Source organism: Telopea speciosissima, chromosome 8 (assembly GCF_018873765.1).
Source record: "Telopea speciosissima isolate NSW1024214 ecotype Mountain lineage chromosome 8, Tspe_v1, whole genome shotgun sequence".
NCBI classification, from domain to species: domain Eukaryota; kingdom Viridiplantae; phylum Streptophyta; class Magnoliopsida; order Proteales; family Proteaceae; genus Telopea; species Telopea speciosissima.
This window is the reverse complement of record NC_057923.1, coordinates 14,343,139-14,360,265: the sequence shown is the minus strand read 5'-3', so window position 1 is coordinate 14,360,265 and position 17,127 is coordinate 14,343,139. Positions and strand designations below refer to the sequence as shown.

The following is a 17,127-nucleotide window of genomic DNA, read 5'->3' as shown; positions in this document are numbered from 1 at the left end:
ATTAATTAACTGAAATGGGCTATCGATCTCCTATTATATTTTTCTCCAGGTATGGAAGAGTTTTCAAGTCCCATCTATTTGGGTCTCCTACCATTGTCTCCTGTGATCATGAACTGAACATGTTCATTCTCCAGAACGAAGAGAAGCTATTCCAGAGCAGCTACCCCAAACCCATCCATGAAATACTTGGTGAGCAGTGTTTGCTTGTTGTCTTCGGTGATGTTCATAAGAAGCTCAGGAGCTTCGCACTTAGCTTTACCAATATTTGTAAGTCAAAACTGGAGTACCTTCACGGCATAGATAAGCTAGCCATCTCAATGATGGAATCATGGAAAGAGAGAAAAGAAGTCATGTTCTGTAAAGAAGCTAACAAGGTAAGAACACAGTCTCCCTCAGTTTCTATATATTATCTTTGATTCCATCTCTAATTATATGCTATTCTCTCATCTATATATGGCAGTTCACTTTCAATCTTATGGTGAAGCAAATACTTAGCCTGGAACCTGAAGACCCACTGACTTCTAAGATATTAGAAGACTTCCTTACCTTCATGAAAGGCTTGGTTTCTCTCCCATTAAATGTACCAGGAACCTCATATGCCAAGGCTGTGAAGGTATTTCATCGCTCGCTACATGTATATATATTTTGGTAATATGAACCTATGTAGGATTTCGCATCTCACCATGGACGTGGACAATCTTTTCGAACAATGAAAATTTTTGTGTGCATTGTGTGTGACTAATGTTTGCGATTTCTATTCTTTTCTACATCATTTTAGGTACATGTTTTTCTACACTAAGAACTGAAATGAAGCTTCTTCTGTTGATGGAATAGTTATTTGGATTGTGCAGGCTAGAGGAAGGGTTTCATCCACTGTAAGAGCCATTATGGAAGAGCGCAGAAAGTGGGGTGTGGGGCTTGCAAAAGGAGACTTTTTGGATGTGCTTTTATCAAGTAGAGACTTAACTGATAAAGGGAAAGTGAATATTGTATTAGACCTTCTGCTTGCAGGGTATGAAACAACCTCCACACTCCTGGCCATGACCTTATTCTTCCTTGAACATACACAAAATGCCCTTAAACAATTAAAGGTACTCTCTCTCTCTCTCTCTCTCTCTCACACACACACACACACTCTCTGTTTGTGAAAAATAAATACTAAAATGTAGAATATATATATACAGGAGGAACACCATGGAATAAGGAAAGAGAAACAGAAGGGGGAGGCCTTGAGCTGGGAAGATTACAAAAAAATGGAGTTCACACAAAATGTAGTAAAGCAGTAACACTGTAACAGTAATGCTTCAATATCACTTGCTTTATGGCTTTTGTAGGGTCTTTATGATTGAACTAACAAAGAATGAATTTGGTTCATGGAAACCCTTTTTCAGGTCATAAACGAAGCTCTGAGGTGTGGAAATATAGTCAAATTTGTCCACAGAAAAGCACTCAAGGATGTCAACTTTAAAGGTTAATTTCCAACATGAAAACATTTAGGGAGAATGTTCTCAAGGGGTAGGGTGGTCATTGCGCCCACCCCATGTGTTTGGGTACAGCCTACGTTGCAACACAGAGAACAGTGCCCATAACATTTATTAGTTGAAATACCCTCCTTTCAAGTTTCAATCCAAAAAAAAAAGATCCAAACATATCTAACCCTTTCACCAGACAATAAGGGTGAGAGTTTAATGATGGCACAAGAATTCAATCACATGATCGCATCATCAATGAAGAAGAGATTCTCATAATAGATTCTGGGTTTAGAATAGATTTTGAAACCCGATTTTTCTCGCTTCAGAATGTATTCTAGATCCATAATATATTCTGATAATGCAAATCAAACACAGCTTTAGTCTACTTATCTTTATTTTGAAAAAAGAAAAAAGATTGAAAAAAATGACGAAAAAGTTGATGATCGGTGGTGTTTGTTGTATGCAGGGTATTTCATTCCTTCAGGGTGGAAGGTTCTTCCCATCTTCACCGCCGTACATCTGAATCCATCCCTTCATGAAAATGCCCTTGAGTTCAATCCTTGGAGATGGACTGTATGTACTTCTCTCTCATTTTTTCCACTACAGCACGAAAATCTCCATAAAAAACATAAGACTACACTGCCTTAGTGAACTTATCAAAATGCCATCAAATGGAGATGAATATAAAATACCTGATCTTCTATCACATGGACTTACCTATGTACCATGTGGCAAATAGTGAAACATTATACATCACTAGGCATAGTGACAATGAATAAAACCCAAATAGAATCCTGATTTAAAATAAGATCTGTTTTCTGACTTTTTATATTGTTCTTTAGTAAGATATTTTCTTCCTTTCAATCTTTATGCAATTTTGTTTTAATAAATCTATAAAATATTTATTTGTTGAAAAAAATGAAGACTTCATTTTCTTCTACGTCGAATTAAATGGGAACTAAATAAAGAGTAAAGACGAGATTTTAATTAAGCAAGTTTCGCTTGATAGGTACCAAACTACCAATATATATGTTTGGGTCTCCTAGCCGATCTTTACAAAAGGCTAGCTCACAAGTTGCAACCAAGCCCAACATGCCACACACTTGGTTGAAACCGGTCCAATTGCTTTTCATACCAATCATCCCAATTCACTAATGTATTATTTGGTTATATATAATCACTTGCCTAATCTTTTAAATTTGAGCAATCTCTAAGGCAAGATCGATCTATCTTTGAGTTTATTAACCTAATTAATTAGCTCCCTCTCTCTCTCTCTCTCTCTCTCTCTCTCTCTCATATGCTTTGACATTCAACAGGATCAAGGGACAGGCAAAAACGTGTTGCCATTTGGCGGTGGAGTGCGTCTTTGTCCGGGAGCCGAGCTCGGTAAATTAGAAGTTGCATTCTTTCTCCATCATCTTGTGCTCAATTACAGGTAAAAGTTTCTCTTACTAATTCACTCATTTTTTTTTTGTAGGGGCGGGGGGGGGGGGGGAGGTGTGAAGTTGGGCACATAAATTCACTAGTTCAAAATAGAACTTAATTCTAGGGGCGTTGTTCTCTGTGCCGCAGTGCAGGCTGTGCCCAGGCACATAGAGGTGGGCACAATGATCACCCTTGCCCCCTGCACAAGCTGCCCATGTGCCTGAGCGCAGCCTGCGCTGCGGCACAGAAAACATTCTCCCCATATACAATCCTTTTTAACTTAATTCCTTTCAACTATTTTAGGAGGAGTAGCAAACTATGTTTGATGCAGAAAAGTAGTTGTCTAACACAATGTGTGATTTATTTATATGGTTTTGATTTCAGATGGAGAACCAAAGGTGAAGACTATCCTGTTGCCTACCCTTATGTGGAATTCAAAAGGGGTTTGCTTCTAGAGATAGAACCAACTGAAACAAGATTAGAAGAAATCTGTTAAGCATGAATAAGAGTCCTCTCACCAGTTAATAATGTTTAATCTCCAATATGGAGCACCATAGTAAAGCGAGAAATTTTTTTGTTCAATTAGTTTCCCAATAGTTATTATCTTACTCTGGTTCTATAGTCTCTATTTCATTTTCATTCAATTTCATGTATTCAAATCTCAAGAATACTACCAAAAACAAGGGTAGGGCAGGATTTTAAAAGCCGGAATCCACCTCCAAATGGGGTCCTGCCGATTTCTATCTGAATCGGATCCAAAAGGGATCCATAAGCAAAAAAGTTGAATGAGAAACCTATTTGGCCGATTCGCCCGATTCGATTCCGCCAATCTGGATCAAGATTAGTAATATCATTTTGATCTCTGTGGAAATCTGTAAAAATTCGTGGTCAAGTGCCTAACGCACTTGGTAGCTGGTGGTGCGTATAGGCCCATTCCTACCAGGAGGTTTTGAGTTCAAGCCTCCTGATTCACATCTGACATCCCCCCTACCTATCAAAAAAAAAAAAATCTGTAAAAATTCTTGAATTAATTATTTGGCCAGGTTTCAAGCACATAAAGAATGTCATTAAAATTCCAAGCAAGAAGAATTGGCCCACTTGAAAGACTTAAAAGGAAATGTATCATGACTTTATCAAGCTTATTGAAGATGCTGCCAAGCGATTGTTTGTTATGTGACAGATATTATTGCTTAATCCAAACCTTGCTCTTCCAATGGCAACTGTCATAATTTAAGCCTCTTTTGAGCGTTCCAAAACAAATTAAAGGTCTTCAATTCAATTATCCTTGAAAATAATGAGAACCAACAAGAGAAATTTCCATAGCTTCCTCCTACAGACTAATATTGTGGAACTTTTTTGAATGATGAATAAGGGAAAAAGATCTCCACATTTTCAGTGTGAAGATGTTTTCCCACACCCTTTTTCATTCTATTCATATGGATTCCACATTGACACTCTCTCCTCCCTAGTCATGTGGGTTTGGGGATATTAAATTCCATCTTAAACCAATTAGACCGATTGAAATCGATCATAAAGAAAATGATGAATCAAATGCTAATAGTTCGACTGGCTTGTGCTGTTTAGAAATTACTAGAAATTGAAATCGAGAGGATCGGCTGAAACCAAATCAAGAAGAAAAATGGAATTCTGAGAACTAATAAGAGCCAATTAAGCCAACTCAATAAAAACTTGAAACCGAATCTCACCTTAATGGGTTTGACTTTGACTTCAGATTGGGCCTGTGCATTTGGCACATTTCCTGCGAGCCCAGTGCCCAGTGAGTGTCCAGTGAGGCATCCAAACAGCTAGGCTGTTGGGCACGTGTTGGGCCATTTTTGCCCAAATATGCAACCAAGAGAAGTCGATGTCTTGACCTCCCGGGGGGCGATGCACTCAACTAGCATGCCACCAACCAACCAACCAAGCTAACGGTTGTTTGCACTAAACCAACCATTTGACACCTCTATGTGTAGGGGTGTAAGTTTGGCCCTGACAGCCCAAACCTGCCCTGAGCCCGAACATGACCTAGGCTAAGATTTATGGCCCTGAGGGTGGGTTAGTTGAAAAACTCTGACCCTGGGTTAGGGTTAGGTTGGGTCCGGCCTCGGGTTGAGCCCAGCCCACCATGTAATTCATTTATATATAAATGATGCAGGTTCACATTGTTATTGATTGTATGTGTTGGTTAAGTAGCTTTGGGATCTTTTTGGCAGCATGAGATTGGTTAAAAACACTTTTCCTGCTTGTGTTGAACACATTGTGGGTTACAACCTGCACTTCTCCTTTTTGCATCCTCATGGTTAGGCCAATTAGGGTCAAGCCTAGGCCCAGTTAAGAGGACTTAGGGTTTGGCTAGGGTTTTAAAAGACTCGGCCCAACTCGACCTGTTCAACCCTACCTATGGGGATCTCAATTGATAAAACTATTTCCATTCCTATGCCATGATTGGTGCGGCGTGGGAGCTTCCCCATCGAGTCGCGTGGGAAACTCTTGCCCAATTATTATCCTCCCTCTTAGAGAAAAAGTTCTCTGTCCGGGAGTGTGGCCTATGCCAGACCTCCCATGAGTCTATCTCTCTCCTCTTCATGTGAAAAGACACTTCTGCCCCCTTGTTTTAAGGAGGAGAGAGATAGACACAAGGGAGTGCTGGCGTAGGCTACACTCCCGTTCAGAAAACTGCTTCCCTCCCTCTTATTAGCATTTGATTTGCATCCGACCGGTTGAGTGCCAAAGCCGGAAAGCCCGAACCCGGTCTACAAGTGAGAACCCTTCTTTCTTCGACTCCAAGTCTCCAAACAATATTTAAGCCCAAAAGCGAAAAACTCTCCGGCCGTTACAGTGGTGCACAACAGAGGGGTGAATCTCCAACCAGCAATACATCACGCTCCCGTGCCGATTTTAGTCTCCCCTTTTCTTCGATCTTCTGTAAGTTCTCCGCGTCTTTGATCTTTTTTAAGTCTTAATTTGAATCTTTATAGTGTGAAGAACATATTCAGACTCGATTAAATCTGAAAAGTTGGAACTAGGTTTCAACACAATCACGAGATCGTCTAATGGTTCGCCTAAATTTTAGCTCCCTAATCGAAAGTTCCACTCACCATTTCTTATAGATTTGAAAATTTTCTTGCGCATTTAAATTACTGCATCATATAATCCCAGTGAACTATCTGCAATTGTTACTCTCCCTGCGATGCCTTTGTGATTTGAAATTAGCTTTTGTTTGGATCAACTTGGTGCTTTACAAGATTGTCGGTTTCATGCTACTGAATCAGACTAAATTAGGGTACACATCGTGATTCCTAGCTATGTTTTGGTGATACCCTAGAGCTGAGGGTTTTTGGCTTTGGAAAACACATGTTTAAACAGCTGTATTGTGTAACATGGTTGTAATTAATCGATTAATGCCCTTCTGTTTGTAGGTTCAGTCAAATTTCAAAATGGCTAAGGAAGCAATAGACGCTCCTCCAAAGGGTGGGTTTAGTTTCGATCTCTGCAGAAGAAATGAAATGCTAGTGCAAAAGGGTATGAAGTTTCCCTGTTCTTTCAGGAAGACAGGAACAACCATTGTTGGTCTAATTTTCCAGGTAAGGGAACATGCACAGCCGTTAGTCTAACTTTTGATAACTATTTATTACTATATTCCCTTGCCTTTCCAGATCATTTTTCTACATATGGCCAACAGGAACTTGAATTCACCTCAAAAATATTTTTTGACTTAATAATTTACAGTTAGAGCAACTTGAAACCCTGGCTGATTATTTCTGTATGGATTAAAAGAATGATTCAGAGCTCAAAAGCGAATCCTTTCTCATTCAACACATGTACTCTTCCAAGCGAGGGTAACCCCTTTGGATCAGTAGGTTTAGTTGTGGCTATTCTGGACACGTCTAACTGAGCTAAGTTGTCTTAAACTGATGAATGGACAGGTTCACTATTTAATTAATTCAGACAGAACAAAACATATGTTGCATGTGAGAAATTACAATAGGTGTACACTCGTAGACCCTAGAGAGGGATTCTGGAGTGAATTTTCACAATGAAACAACATTTATGTCATACGTGGGTAATTTTATTTTTACCAATTCCCATGGGGGTACTTCTATGATGTCGTGGCCTCATGGCGCAAACCAAAAATGAATGCTGAAATTGTGCTCATATTATGTATTAGATTGTTTGACCTTCAGATTGTTGTCTAGCTTCTTTGTTGCTTTGAATGCTTTTTTGCAAATAAAGTGAGATTAAACTCCTTGATAGCTGGGTTTGGTTAAATTTCTGTTGTGAAAGACAAGAATTGTTTCTCAATGTATGCAGATTAAGAATTAAAGGGACTGAAACCGCTAGATTTGGCTGGGAACTGTGGATCTGATACTGATAATAGGACTACTATATGTATTGAACAATACTGATATGCTTAGGAAGCAGAATAGACTGTAGAGGACTCAGTATGAGACTTATGAAGTAACAGCAAGATTCTAGGATCAAGGAATCAGTTTTGGAGTTCAATAAGAGAAAATATCTCTCAAGCCACTGGCCCAAAACCGAGAAAATTCAAGTCAAGCCCTCCATAATTTCAGGTCTATTAGTTGATCAGAAATTCAAATTTCTCAGCTGAATATTGAGGTGAGAATCTGATAATACCAGGTTTAAGGGGAGTGTTGAAAACAAAAGGGAATAACAGAAAGTTGAAATTCAGAAACAGAGTTTAAAATGAAAACTAGACACAGGATCAAGTGGAAGTGTGGAAGCACTAATTTGGTTCAGCAGAATGAACTGGAAATGAAAGCATGAAAGAACTGAAGGAAAAAAAAAGAAGCAATTTTCTGATCTGGAAATATTCCATGGGATTGAACTGAAACAAGACTAGAAGAAAAGAAGAAAAAGCTGATCTGGAAACCACCTCTAAAAATCTGAGAGTGTGTTTGGATTACTGATTTCAGGGTCCAAACCAAATCCAGCACTTGGTCTTAATTTAACAAATGAAAATTTTGGATTTGGGAATTCCATAGAATTTTAAGAAGGAAAAAAAGAGCGTCCAAGTCACAAGGCTCCTGTTACTGCAGGATCTTGGGGGACAAATGTATGCAGCCTTACCCCCACTTCATGGAGAAGCTGTTTCCATGTTTTGAACCCGCAACCTGATGGTTGCAATAGCACAACTTAACCATTGCACTTAGGCTCGCCCATTGATTCCATTTGAATTTTAAATCCCATAAAATATGGTATTTCCAAATCCATTTCCACAGGATTGGAGGAGTTGACAGAAACTTTAAAAAATGTCCCTAGTTGAACTCCATTTCCACTATCTAGGGCATACAGCTGCTTGGGTTTGGAGCAGATCCATATAGGTCCAGGTCCAAACCCGATTTGACAATTAAGGCTGAGTTCGGGTCAGGACCAGGGTTGTATCATGTTGATGAATTCATATCTGGTAAAAAACCCTAGTGGATCCTATACAAGGATTGAACAGGAGTCGAATATGGGTATTTAGCCTTACTTTTAACCTCTCTTTTTTTTTTCTTGGGTCAAAACCTTACTTTTAACTTAAATATTACATATGCCTTACAGATATAGGATCCAGAACAGGCTTGGTTTGGATAAACCCCCAAACTAGCAAACACAAACCTGATTCGAATTGTGAACCGGATTCTATCTCAATGGAAATCCTTATTAATTTCCTCACTCTGTCCAAATTTTTATCTTTACCCAAACAGCAACTCTATAAAATTCGAGATTTCAAAATCAGATCTCTGAAATCTAGGATTTAACAACTCTATGGCCACGTCCAAATCCACAATCCAAGCACACCTTAAGGAATCCACCGTAGTTTGCGGAGAAATCCATCTCCTAACGAATCTGCCTTAGCATGCAGAGAAATCCATCTTCACAACATGAATTCTCACATGCAAAACATAAATTTTATTGCTCCAATAATGAAATTCTTATGCACACTAGGCAGGTTATATAAGTTAGAAGTCTTAAAATATAGCTCTACTATGACTTGAACTTGCCTAATCCTAACACAAACTCAGATTCTCAAATTACTACTATTTTGACCAATAATAGATGGAAAGAGAATTATTGAACTCCTAAATTCATGAGGAAAATTGCAACTCTAAAATCTTAATGAATCTAGGACCAAACAACCTATTTGACGTTCAGTCTCCTAATACAATTAGGCAAAGACTGAAAATCCAATAGTCCTAATTTCTATCCCATATTATAGGCCCATTAAAGTAGTGTATTACAGAGAAAACCCAGTGGACCAAAGGCCCAATGCATTTCAGGCTCTCTTGGCTTAAAGTAGTCCTTCTTTGTGATTTTCCTGCATTGTTAATCCAATAAAAAAGTTTAAATAGATCAAACCAAAATGAGTTGTTTCTTGACCATGTTGAGACTCTTGAGAGAGTTCAATTTGAACATGTAATTTATCCCCTTCCATTGTGAAGCTTTAGGGTAAAGCAGATCTGATAGCTTGGAGAATGGAAGGATGAGCAAACGAATGACATCAGGGAGATTCTGTTTTACTTCAAATTCATAGATAAAAAGGCCAAAAAGGGAAATAGATGGAACACGATTTGTTCTGTAAGGGGAATGGTAGATAGATTTTCTGTGAGTATATACCTTATGAAGGCTCATAATGTCTGCAACTTGCTTATGTAGAGAACACATGTTGCCCATACGTACTCAGCCTACTATGAGTATTTTGTTCTTATGAGCTGTTAAAATGAATATGAAAAATGTTTGAGAGAATAAAATTCTGAATCAGGCTGGGGGAATAAGAAAGTCCTCCACTGTTATCTATATAGGCCTTGAAGCGAGAACACAGTTTGAGGAGATTCTTGGAACTGGCTCTCCACGACTCCACCCCTTTGTATCTTCTTCTGGCATCAATTGGATTTTACAATGAGTGCAACTTATTTAGGAATCTTAAGCATTAGTGCTTGCAAAATACCTTGGTGCAGACAGCATGTTTTGGCAGTTAAGGAAGGTTGAGTATGTTTGGTGTGTCAAACTTGGTTGATAAGCACGGAATTGGGATCCTTGATATATGGGTTGCAACATGCAAAGTACCCTCACTATGGGAAGTGATGATGCAGGTTCATCATCAAATAGGGCTTGTTTCATTGGGAATAAGTGTAGGGTTGGGATATATATATGTTGGGCCTTTGTTCCCAAGGGTTTTCTATGTATTAGGCCATTTTAGTGGGCCTGAAATAGGGGTATATAGGTTGCATACGGGATTAGCCCAATACTTGGTTTTTATTTTGTGTTTTTAATTGAACCGGTTTAAATTGGTTGCATCCAATTGGTTCAATTGGTCTAATTTAAGTGAAGTGATCCTATTGGCTAAGAGGTTCTTATATCCTATTGGCTACTAGGGAATCTTCTTTATTTTAAGTAGTTTAAGTTGTTTTAAGTCATTAGGACTCTATTTTGAGGATTCAAATTTCAGCACCATCCACCCAGCCGATTGTCTGAAATTACAGTTTTACCCCTCTCTCCTACTTCTACTAGGAAACCTCCATAACTCCAAATCTGTCCATCGGTTTCAAACCAAACTTTCAGCATACATCCCTTACATCATTGTTGACACTCGATCCAAGTTTCAGCCCCAAACTCCCACTCTAACCCCTTCATCTCCTTGCTCCATTAAAACCCAAACCCAAAACCCTAAAATTCAATTCTGCCCAAAATTACGGAATTTCAAAACTCATCCAAATCCTAACCTTTTTATACCATGTTAACCTCCTAGACCTGCCCATTAATACCCTATAAACCTCTTTCCCAATATCCAACCCAAACCCTAGGAATTGACCTAAATCCTAGTGCTGTCCATTCGAACCAGCAGCCCCTTTTGTTATTTGATCCTCGTTGTTTGGCTCCTAGTAGGTCGCCACCTATCTAGGACTACATTAAGTGAAGGCACTAAGAATCTTCTGTAGTGGTTGAGAAAGCAATTGAACCTCATATAACCAAGCAGAGGTTGTAGCTCTTCCCCCAAGAAATCTTGGATGAAGAATGCCCATCTGATGGCATTTCTGCTAAATCCTTTAAAATTTTGGGCTACGACCCTACTTGCCCCCTTCTGCTAGGTTTGACCGTGGGCCATACAGACCAGTGTATGGTATATGGATTAAAGTGTTAATGATTCTAGCCCCAGCATCTTATATAGGACAAAGATTTCAGCATTATTTTCATTACCATCAAAGTTGATGATTATCATGTGAACCTTATCCTAACTGCATTAATAGGCATGGTAAAATTGTGACTGACCCATCTACGCCAGTTAAAACAGATCACAAAATAGGTAGTCCAAAATCCAGGTTTGGGCTGGTCCAGGTTGGACAAATAGGAAGAGACATGCCACCTCGTCTGACCCTGACCTGGATTTGTCCATATGTTTGCCACCCTGATAAATGAATCCTGCTCCTTGTTATTATGGTGTAATGCAAATTCTTGGGTAGTATGGTCATTTATTTTCTCTTCTTTTTCTTTAAATTTCATGTTCAGGATGGTGTCATTCTTGGAGCAGACACAAGAGCCACTGAAGGGCCCATAGTTGCTGATAAGAACTGTGAGAAAATTCATTATATGGCTCCCAACATCTATTGCTGTGGAGCGGGTACTGCTGCGGATACAGAGGCTGTGACAGGTGCATTCAACATTTTTTCCCCGTCCTTGTGCTATCTTCTATGTTAGCTGTCAGGATTGCAAAACTCTGATGTGCTTATTATAGTTTATGAGTTTTTTGTTTTTCTCTATTAGACATGGTCAGCTCCCAGTTGCAGCTACACCGTTATCACACTGGTCGGGAGTCAAGGGTCGTTACAGCTCTTTCCCTTCTTAAGACTCACCTTTTCAGGTAATTTATCTTTTTCATTACTTGACCATTCTGTCCTGGCAACAATTGAACTTCCTATAATAAAACCTTTAGGATGGTTTGGATCTGCCTGACTGTTGTTTCCCTTGCCCAGTTACCGTGGGTATGTTAGTGCTGCTTTGGTACTTGGTGGAGTTGATGTCACAGGGCCACATTTGCACACTGTGAGTTTGAATTTCGTTTTTCAGACATCTGAAGAGGACAGTATGTGATTTAAAGCTTGTAAATAAAATCTTGTATTCTACAGATCTATCCTCATGGATCAACTGACACTCTGCCATTTGCAACAATGGGTTCTGGATCTTTGGCAGCCATGTCTGTCTTCGAATCGAAGTACAAGGAAGGCCTGACTGTAAGTTGGCCTGCTATAGTTCAAGCTTTGATACATTTGTATCTTAAATATTAGTCCTTGCACTTTATAACTCATAACTATTTGTTTAAAATTGTTATAAATTATAATTTACATGGTGGTGTTATGTCTGTTATGAAAGGCACATGTTCACTTGACCACCCCCATTTTTCTATCAAATATACTGCTTGGACTATTTTCTCCTAGGACTCCACTGCAGATGCAAATATTCTTACTGAATTTGAAATTTTGAATGTTTGATTGCAGAGAGATGAAGGAATACAGCTCGTAAGTGAGGCTATATGTTCTGGAATTTTCAACGACTTGGGAAGTGGGAGCAATGTTGATGTGTGTGTGATAACTAAGGTTTGTCAATCCACACCTTTTTTGGGGAGCTTTTGCTCTCATGAACTCTACAATGAAAAAGGAATGAACTGCTTGTTTTGGTTCTCTCTGGTTGATCTGTATTCTTTTGTCAATGCTGCTGGTACAGGGACACAAAGAGTATTTGAGGAACCACCAGCAGCCAAATCCTCGGACATATGTCAGTTCGAAAGGCTTTTCTTTTGCCAAGGGTCAGACAGGTCAGTTATTTCTTTGTGTACTCAGTTTGCTGTGCTTCTTATCAACCCTGACCTGGCATCTTTGTAGTTCAAAGACTCTGAGCCAGTATTCTTTTCATCAGCTATGCTTGTCTATGTTCTTACCCCATCTAGGTTCATTTTTGCATATCAAACATGAAAATATTGTCAAACTTACTCTTCAGTTAAATTTATCCTCTTTTAACTCATTTTCTTAGGATTAGGTCCAAGAGAGGAGGCTTGTACCATTAAGTGAAAAGGTTCTGGGTTTGTAATTGGTCATCTAGTACATGATTCTAACCTCGAGTGGGCCAACCCTTAAAGCCATGATTATTAAATCAGCTTCACATCTAATTACATTGATCTTGTGAACAGTGCTTCACAGAAAGTTCATCAAATTATAAGACTATATGCTTTGTGTGATGGAGCTCCTTTGACCTATTTAAGGGATTACCTATGGTTCTGAAGATTATCTGAAACCGTAAAATGCTGACCGAATTTTTCTGAAATTTAAATTCTTCCAAATTCATTTTCAGATAGCTTTTGGTGGTGAAATTCAACAATTTATTAGAATGATTGCAGTAAAATTTAGGAAGACCTTTCATTTAGCATCTAAAATTTATTTTTGATTTTAGTAAACTATACCTGCATGTTTTAGTAAACAATACCATTAAGTAAAGGGATTCTTGGTTTTTAATTGGTCATCTAGTACATGATTCCAACCTCGAGTGGGCCCATCCTTGAAGCCATGATAATTAGATCAGCTTCACATCTAATTACATTGATCTTGTGAACAGTGCTTCACAGAAAGTTCATCGAATGATAGGACTATATGCTTTGTTTGACGGAGCTCCTTTGGCTTATTTAAGGGATTACCCTTGGTTCTGAACATTATCTGAAACCGTAAAATGCTGACTGAATTTTTCTGAAATTTAAAATTCTTCCAAATGCATTTACAGATAGATTTGAATGGTGAAATGCAAAAATTTGTTTGAATGAGAACAGAAAAACGGTAAAATTTGGAAAGACCTTCCATTCAGCATCTTTACGCCTTTTGGTTTTAGTAAACAATACCTGTAACAGCTGACCCCCATCTGTTGATTTCTTGAATTTCTTTTCAATTTGATACATTTGTTTGTATAAAAATTTGGCAGAAGTGTAACTGAAAAACTGTTGTCATATAAAGGCCTCTCACAACAGGAACTTTATTTTGAGTCACGTGGAGGCTCCTGTGGTTGATATGAAACATTAGTTAGATAGACCACCTTTTAGATTGGTCATATAAATTGGGTGGTACAACACTCTAACTCAACCATATACTTCACCTTATACCTTGAGCTTTTAACCAATGTTAACCATCTTTTATAGACATGTGTAAGCATAGACTTGAGCTGAAATTTTACAGGTACACAAGGCTTATTCGAAGAAAAAAAAGAGGTATAAAAGGATAGTTGAGTGTCCCCCTCCACCCAAAATTTGACCACCAAATGACTTGTCACATGTACCCTAAAATTAAGCTCTAATGTCTTATCAGTTTTTTTTTTAATGTGAATAAATTCACACAAGCTAATTGGTTATTCCAACAAGTTTCCAAATTATTTTTAGTTACACATAATATTGCTTCACTTATAAGGGACCCAGTATGCAGTACTATCTACTATGCACCCTGGACCTATCATAATTATTACTTTTTTTTTTACTGTACTGTTTTGGGTCCTTAGGCTCTCTTTGGTTATGTTTATGGGACTCATAAACATAAATAGATGTGTTTGGCATGATTTATGACTCTTGTTTCTCATTAAAATAAATCAATATAAGCATAAATTCATAAACAGCTCGAGAGTTGTTTATGATTAATTACCATAAACTGTTATTGTTTGTTTATGCGGGTACCATTAATGAACATGTGCAGAATTACTACTTAAGTGGGGGTAAAATGGTAAAATTAACAAAAATTAGAACAAAGCCTCTCTCTGTCTCTGTCTCTCTCTCCAACCCCCACCATGCCCCACCCTCTCTCTTAACATATATTAGGGGTGTCAAAACCTAGCCTGAACCAATGAAACTGAGCCGAACCGACCGAAACTTAACAGAACCGAAACCGATATGAGCTTATTGGATCATGTTTTAGATTGGGGTTTTCTCACATCGAACCAAAACGAACCACACCGAAGCTGATAAGACACTGAGTTGAACTTAAAAAACCGGACCGAAATCGATATAACCCGGTAAGAAACTGATACCATCTCGAAATTCATTGATTTCAGATATATTTACAATGCAACCCAAAACCAAACCGATAAGAGAAACCAAATCGAACTGAAGCCGGTGCACCCTTATTGGGTCATGTTACCAAAACTGGTGAAATCGAACCAAAACCGGTCCAAACCGACCAATTGACACCCCTAACATATATCTATATATACTACTATATATATTATTAATATAAAAGAATCCTTTTATTTTATATCTATATTATAATAATAATATAATATATAATATATTCTTCACTTAAACATACCAAACCTATTTTTCATTATATAATCTATTATGTCTACTAGTAACCAAACGATTATTGTTTATAGCCCATAACTTATTATCATAATTGATTATTAATAAATAGGTCATAAATATAAATATAAACTATGCCAAAGAGACCCTTAGGCTGTAAAACGATAATATATTATAATATATTTTTGAAAGGGCAAAGTACATCTGGTTTGTCTAATTTGGCCAGCCCAAAAATGTGCCATGTCACATGTTGGATAGGGTACAAATCTTGTGGACAGGTAGACCCCTAATTCCCTCTTACATGTCTAGTTTCATCCCGAATGGAGTTTGCCACATGGCAAAATATAGCTTTGAAACTCTAGGACCCTGGGAGATTGCACAGTAGTGGTCAGAGTACTGTAGGCATGCATGGAATGTTGGGCAGTTAAGAAGTGTCATATAGATAAGTGTTGCGGAGATGCGGATGTTGAGATTGATGTGTGGCAAAACTACGAAGGATAAAATAGGAAGTGATCATATTAGAGCTGATTTGGTAGTTGCCCCGATTCAAGATAAGCTTTGAGAGTGTTGTCTGAGGTGGCATGGTCATGTTCAACGGAGGCCTTTGGATGCTTATAGTTTTGAGGAGTAACTTTTTCAGATTGAAGGCACTAAAAGAGCTAGGGGCAGGCCTGAAATGACCCTAGGAGAATTGGTGAGGAAAGAAATGCTTAGCTTAGGTCTTATCTCAAGTATGATCTTGAATAGAGCTGATTAGAGGGCAAGGATCCATGTAGCTGATCCCATTTAGTTAGATTTATGTTGAGTTGTGTTATTATTGCTGGGATAAGGCTGAGTTGTTGTTGTAAGGTTCCATGTAGCCGACCCATTTAGTTGGGATAAGGCTGAGTTGTTGTTGTTGTTGTTGTTGTTGTGTATGTATACCTTTGTCTGTGGATTGTAAAACCAATTTAATCCCCTTATTGGTCATCTTTATTGTTTATACTTATACATCTGTTTCTTGTATTTTATTGTATATTTATTAGTTGAAAAAAAGAGTGATATATAGGGTTCTGGGTGTTCAAGACCTGGACTTGGGACGAGTATATGTCAATTTTGGATGATCAGGACCTATGGCTGAAGCCTACCCTTAGGATGGAGACCCAAAAACAAATATGATGTATCAATTTGAACCTCCCAGTCCATGAATTACTGTTTTGAACCTTTTGGTTCCTTTATAACTCAATTCTTGATTTTCAAACTCATGATTGGTATCACCTGTTTTGGCTGATTTTCATCTTGATCTATTAAAGTTGAGAGCCCCCTCCTCACCCCCCCCCCCCCCCAAGGGATAAAAAGAATCCGTGTTTATGTAAAGTTAGGTGGTGGCTACGAGGAGCCCAGACCTATGATATTGTGTAGTCTTATTTTTTGTGCCAAGTGAAGATAGATTGGGGAATGCAGATTGCACATTTGATAATTTGTAACGATGCCTTCCATATTCAAGAGAGAGGAGCAAATATATATCTAACCTTTTTAATGTCATCTTGTGGATACAGAGGTTTTGACAACAAAAATCACCCCACTGAAGGAGAAAGTGGAAATAATTGAAGGAGGTGATGCAATGGAGGAGTGAGACGTATTTCAGAGAGGGCAGGCACTTGCTGACACTTAATTTTGTGGAGGCAGGAAAAAGGATGATATGTTTACCAATTTAGTATGTTTTTGATGATGATGGAATGCAATATCTATGTACTTTTCACCACCAAATCATACTGAACTTGTGGAACAAAAGTTTTCTTATTTTGTCATTCTAGCCATTCCCATGGGGCTGCAAGTATGAAAGTCTAGCTGCAGAACTTGGATTGTAGGTCCCAGGAAAAATGACTTAACATTCAGATTACTTTTAGTAAGGTTTCTTATGATATG

At 38.3% G+C, this 17,127-nt stretch overlaps 3 protein-coding genes across 3 annotated transcripts in view; all 3 read left to right on the top strand.

The window, feature by feature from the left end:
- Positions 1-3,413, top strand: part of LOC122638371 (cytochrome P450 724B1-like) — a 3,711-nt gene extending 298 nt beyond the window's left edge. Inside the window, exons 2-9 of the mRNA XM_043831300.1 lie at positions 50-374; positions 461-613; positions 852-1,091; positions 1,185-1,271; positions 1,392-1,470; positions 1,939-2,045; positions 2,789-2,907; positions 3,282-3,413. Of these exons, the coding sequence (XP_043687235.1) occupies positions 50-374; positions 461-613; positions 852-1,091; positions 1,185-1,271; positions 1,392-1,470; positions 1,939-2,045; positions 2,789-2,907; positions 3,282-3,393 (1,222 nt within the window). The 3' untranslated portion in view covers positions 3,394-3,413. The remainder of the gene's footprint in view (positions 1-49; positions 375-460; positions 614-851; positions 1,092-1,184; positions 1,272-1,391; positions 1,471-1,938; positions 2,046-2,788; positions 2,908-3,281) is intronic.
- The window catches only part of LOC122638370 (cytochrome P450 86B1-like), a 27,240-nt gene extending 18,916 nt beyond the window's left edge, over positions 1-8,324 (top strand). The window contains exon 2 of the mRNA XM_043831299.1: positions 8,287-8,324. Coding sequence (XP_043687234.1) covers positions 8,287-8,311 — 25 coding nt within the window. The 3' untranslated portion in view covers positions 8,312-8,324. The remainder of the gene's footprint in view (positions 1-8,286) is intronic.
- Positions 5,777-17,127, top strand: LOC122638374 (proteasome subunit beta type-7-B). The gene is made up of 9 exons (XM_043831302.1): positions 5,777-5,822; positions 6,317-6,481; positions 11,409-11,550; positions 11,664-11,760; positions 11,873-11,942; positions 12,026-12,130; positions 12,395-12,493; positions 12,621-12,711; positions 16,758-17,127. The coding sequence occupies exons 2-9, from the start codon at positions 6,335-6,337 to the stop codon at positions 16,832-16,834; spliced, it is 828 nt and encodes a 275-aa protein (XP_043687237.1). The 5' UTR covers positions 5,777-5,822; positions 6,317-6,334; the 3' UTR covers positions 16,835-17,127.